General features: G+C 37.0%; 1 protein-coding gene across 1 annotated transcript; it reads right to left on the bottom strand.

Moving 5' to 3' along the window:
• Positions 1-692: 692 nt before the first annotated feature.
• Positions 693-5,111, bottom strand: LOC114730080 (asparagine--tRNA ligase, cytoplasmic 2-like; the record flags this gene model as incomplete). The annotated part of the gene is given in 9 exon segments (XM_028917105.1): positions 693-1,151; positions 1,281-1,339; positions 1,488-1,543; positions 1,546-1,616; positions 1,715-1,779; positions 1,907-2,092; positions 2,512-3,096; positions 3,661-3,897; positions 4,782-5,111. Coding segments are annotated over 9 exon segments (1,773 nt in total), but the record flags the coding sequence as incomplete, so codon positions are not given.
• Positions 5,112-5,116: the final 5 nt, after the last annotated feature.

Raw genomic sequence — 5,116 nt, 5'->3', positions numbered from 1 at the left:
GTGGTACTACCCTGGGGATGCACAGAAATGCACAGCACATCAAGACCTGCACTCACAGGAGCTATGGAATCCCTAAATTGATTGTTCCTGAATATGTTACTTTTCCTATCAGTATGAATGCATGATGATAAGCTCCAAGGGCAAAGGGAGAATTTCAAACACCACATTATTTTGCAAATTGCAGGGCCTCGAGTAGACACGAAAATAACATTAAATTATTGATTTATTGCCTATTAAGTCCGAAAATAGCATGAGCATCTGAGAGATTTGACAAATTCATTACATAAGGACTTGAGTTCTTTGACAAAGGACGGTAGTAGTACTATCTATTCAGAATGATTGATTGCCCTAGTCAACATTAAATTTGGACCGTTGAATCATGAAGAGGCAGTTCAGATTTGACGTTTCACTTTTTATTTATTTATTTATTATCAAGCGTTATTTTTTTTAATAAGTTACTATATATCTTGCTTCTTTTAAAAATTCAAAAAGATATTAAAAATAAGTGCATAGAACTTCTGAACCTTGTCATCTTGCAACTTGATAAGATGAGCTTCAATTAATTCTCAATCAAATGTCCTCACATGAGTCATTTTGAATTATTAGTTCACATGCAATGCAATTTGAACGGAAGGGTACTCACTGATTAAAAAGGCAAAAAAAAAAAAAAAAATCCAGACTCTATACTATTATGAAGATAAAATCAAATTGGCACTTTAAAGAACTGCACAAGATTTGAATAATTTCATTCCAATTATAAAGTTCCTCATATACATTACCCTTTCATGAAATTTGAAAATGATCACACAAAAACACACACGAAATACCGGGGGCTAAAAGATTACAACTTTTTATATGTAAGAAAAATACAAGCTGCTACTTCATTTCCTTCTGTCTGCAGCAAATGGAGAGTTTTGAGCTGAAAGTATTCACATTATCCACTGTTGAACTTTACCCCAAAACACAATCAGTTCATGATTTTGCCATGGCTTCTGGGGAAAGGGATAACATCTCTGACATTGGTAAGGCCTGTTATGAAGAGAATCAAAAGGTCAAACCTCAGAGTGAACCCGGAGTGCTTGACTGTTCCGTGTCGTCGAAGGTCGAGGTACCACTCATACTTCTCTCTTGGCAAGCCCAGCTCCTTAATTCTGCCATTAAATGAAGTACAGAAAGATGCTTAGACCATATTTTACCAAGAAAGCATGCATCACATGAAAATACAGAGCAGGAAGAATGTGAAATACAGAAATTTGACACTCAAATGAGAGAGATAGTACCTTGAGATTATCATGTCAAGCCGCTCCTCATTTTGGCTACCAGAAACTATTACTCCAACCTGCAAATGTGTTTCATGATTGAAGACATTTTTGGTATTTGAAGAAAACGAGACGAGAAGCTTCGACTAACATCATTATCAGAATCCTTCAGACACAACTTTACAGCAATCCATGCACAGATTATATTAAACTCATGTTTCACCATACCTTAGGGACAACTAGATCAAATGCTGCCACTGTTCTCATGTCATCATTCACACGAAGAAAAATGGCTTAGCTTCTTTTGGATAGTTGTAGATCATTACAGGCTTTTTGAATACGTTATCAGCCAAATAGCTGCCATTGGAGAGAATGGTTAGTAGCTAAATTGGTGGAGGCACCTCTACTTCTGACAGATAAAACAGAACCAAAATCTATCACGAGAATATCCATACCTCAGATGTTCTGTAGTAAGGGAAACACCCCATTGGATGTTTGTTTCAAAGTTCTTGTCTGTGACCTGGGAGAACAAATAAATAACAAGACTAAGTCTAATCTATCTGAAGAAGAGAGAGAGGTAACAAATAAAATAAAAAGGGAGTGAAGACTATGAACATGTTATCATCATGGAGCATGTGACAGCGTACCTTCCTCAAAATATCAATCACGTCCCTGTAGGACACAATTTCAGAGGGGCCAGATACAGTTTGCTGAAGACGACTGACGCAGGCATTGTCAATTCTTTTGGCAACAAAGTTCATATCTTCAGAGCAATTTTCGCAAACCCACTTGCATAGGTATTTCAATAAGTCCATAGCACAACGCATGGAATCCTGCGAACACAAGTAAAAAAATGTTGACAGAAAGACCTTCCAATTCCAACCACAGTATAAAGAAAGAATTTGAAATTGTAGTGATCCTCAGTTCATAAACTTTGAGATATATCACCATTGTCAGAAAAACTCACTCTGCCCAATTTTATTTTGAAAAATAAAGCATTGATTCAGAAAACACCTTAAGCCAGTACGTATACTATTCTCCTTCATCAAATATATCATATAACAAAATCTTACAGAAACCGAACATCATTCATTCCGCTGGAACAGAGCCCTCATTAAATGGAAAACACTCAGTACTAATTGAGCATTATGGTATTTGGAAATTAGAAAGAGTACAAAAATTTGTTACGTAATAGATGTTACGTATAGAAGTATGTGACGTAATAATGCAAAGTCAGATAGTGAAAGGATACCTCTAGCTGAGCAAAAGCCATTTCAGCCTCTACCATCCACATTTCTGCAGCTTGTTTTGAAGAATCTGTTTTGTCTGCTTGAAATCTAGGCCCAAATGAATAGACATTTCCAAGAGCACAAGCATAGGTCTCCAAATGTAAGCCACCAGAAGCAGTTAAATAAGTCTGGCAAGAGAAAAATTCTTCAGAAGAATCTATTTTATCAGCCTTGAATGAGGATGCTGATTTCATCTTTCCTCTTGCTTCCAACTGTGATGCCAGTTCATTTGTTTTGTTCAGATCCTGAACTGCAGCAACCAGTGCTTCCCTATTGCTATCACTTCGTTTCAAGTTTTCAACTAGGTTGCTTTTCTCTCTTACAGCTGCTTTCACAGTTTCAAGGTTAATGCCTTCAATCTCATCAATGGTATTTAGCTTCTCCTTGTCTGCTTTCTGCTCCAGGGAAATGACCGAGAACATTTTGCCGAACCCTTCATAGTTTGACGTTGTTATAATTGGTACTTGCACATCAAAGAATGCATGATGTTCGAAAAATGAGTGTGTAGCGAAAGAGACGGCACTACGAATTCGCATGACAGATGCTACCTGATGCATGCAGAACATATTATTTGAGTACAAATGAAATTCATATTTCTTACATAATATACTAATCATGATATATAAAGCATGAAAAAGATAAGACTACAACTACAAGCATGATATTGTATCATTAATTTGCTCGACAATTAAGAATCATGAATGATGGAGTATGAGCGGGGTCCATTTCAAAACCCTACTCTTAAAATAACAGATATGGCAGAAATGTATAAATACAGGCAGAACAGTGTATTTGGCCCAGCTGGTTCAACCCAATATTTTTTCCCCTTGAAAATTAGACTCTGTAAACTAGATTTATTTCTACACAGTAATAAAGTTCAACTGGAACAAAATTCTCCAAACCACCTAGTCATGAAATAATTATCATCTCTCATAACTATGCAATACATTGTATAAACATAGCTCATAAAGAATGACATGACAGTGATATGCAATTCTGTCAGAAAATCTAACATGTTGAAAAACTGAACAAGATTTCTAGTTAGCCACACAAAACTGACAACCAGGAAGAATTCAAAACAAAAAATATATATATATCATATTAGAATTCACCGTGGTCGTTCGAGGCCGAAAATGGGAGAAACCCCTCAACATATCCAATGGTAATCGCTTCTTTGAAAGTGGATACTTGTCAGGATCTACTGTACCAATGTGAAGAATTCTGTCAGCTTCAAGCTCAATAACGCGCTTTCCCTTTGCTGATGGTTTCTTTAGGAAACCTTCCACTAATATACAGGTTCCTGTAGGCCGCAGCTTGCTGGGGGGAGCCAGTGAAGAATCAACAACCACCTAAAACATTTCAAATACCATTGAGAATCATGATAACCTAAATGTTTTACATACAAATCCAATGCTCCTTTAAGTCCTAAGCTTGACAATAAAGACACGAATGTATGCGATAATAATTCACATTTTACATGCTCATTCTAACAAAATTGGATTAGTATGTATGATTAGATAACCAGTACCAGTTTGCAGTCAGATCCTCATGTATGTAGAATCAGGTTCAGGGAAATATCTCCAAAAGTTCCCCATCTAAAACGGGTGAAACCTTAGGCAATTCTTAATGTACCATAATCAAAGCTTTAGCTCTAGTCCAAAAGGGGGAAAAAACTCAATCTTTTGAGTGGTACCACTATAAGGTATCAGCTATTTTTTGCTGCTGACATGAAAGGTTGATGCCTATAACCAGGACTTTTTGGTTTTACTTGCAATGCAAGCACCTAATCTAAATTGACCATAAAATAATAATTGACTGACTCCTCAAATAAACAATTGTTTCATGCATTTATTCTAGTCCAAAAATATCCGAAGACAAGGCAATATCGCATGACTGTATATGCTTGGGAAGGACATTTGCAGAAACCCACAAAATCTTTCAAGACAGCAACGAACATAACAGATTAACTTGCACTTTCACTAAATTCAATCCACCGAGTACGCAACTAAGCATTTTGCTTAAGGATATAATTTGTTCCCTCCACAAAAAATCCATCTTTCATTGTTTGTGGTCGAAATGAATTTTATATAAATTTAGGCTCAAAATTTGCAGAAAGCGCATAATTTAGCTTTTTACTTATTTTTTCCAAGGAAACATCTGAGACCTGAATCATTAGAGAATATATTCTCGACGATCAAATTGTGCATATTCAAAAATGTAGAAATATATGCACCTGAAGACTCGCAACGCTCGAGCCATCCGTGACCATCAGATACACTGTGGAAGGCTGGGGAGGCGTGGGTTTAGGGGTCACAGACTCGTTTTTCTTGCAACCCCCACTGCCGCCGAAAGCCTCCAAAATTGATCGAATTAAAGGTATCTTAGACTGAATAATCTCAACGCACGTTACATCTTTGGTCTTGCTTTCATCAGCCTTTTTATCGCCATGTAACGAAGACGTTATCGGGGATGACTTCTTCACCTCCTGAGAAGACTTCACCCATCCACCGATCACAACCCTCTGGCCGATCAATTCAGGCCTCTGATCGGCGCGTTCCAATAGGGTTT

This window comes from Neltuma alba, unplaced genomic scaffold, assembly GCF_004799145.2.
Source record: "Neltuma alba isolate B1F8T4 unplaced genomic scaffold, ASM479914v2 tig00012707_pilon, whole genome shotgun sequence".
In the NCBI taxonomy this organism is placed as follows: domain Eukaryota; kingdom Viridiplantae; phylum Streptophyta; class Magnoliopsida; order Fabales; family Fabaceae; genus Neltuma; species Neltuma alba.
This window is presented reverse-complemented; position numbering and strand designations above follow the sequence as displayed.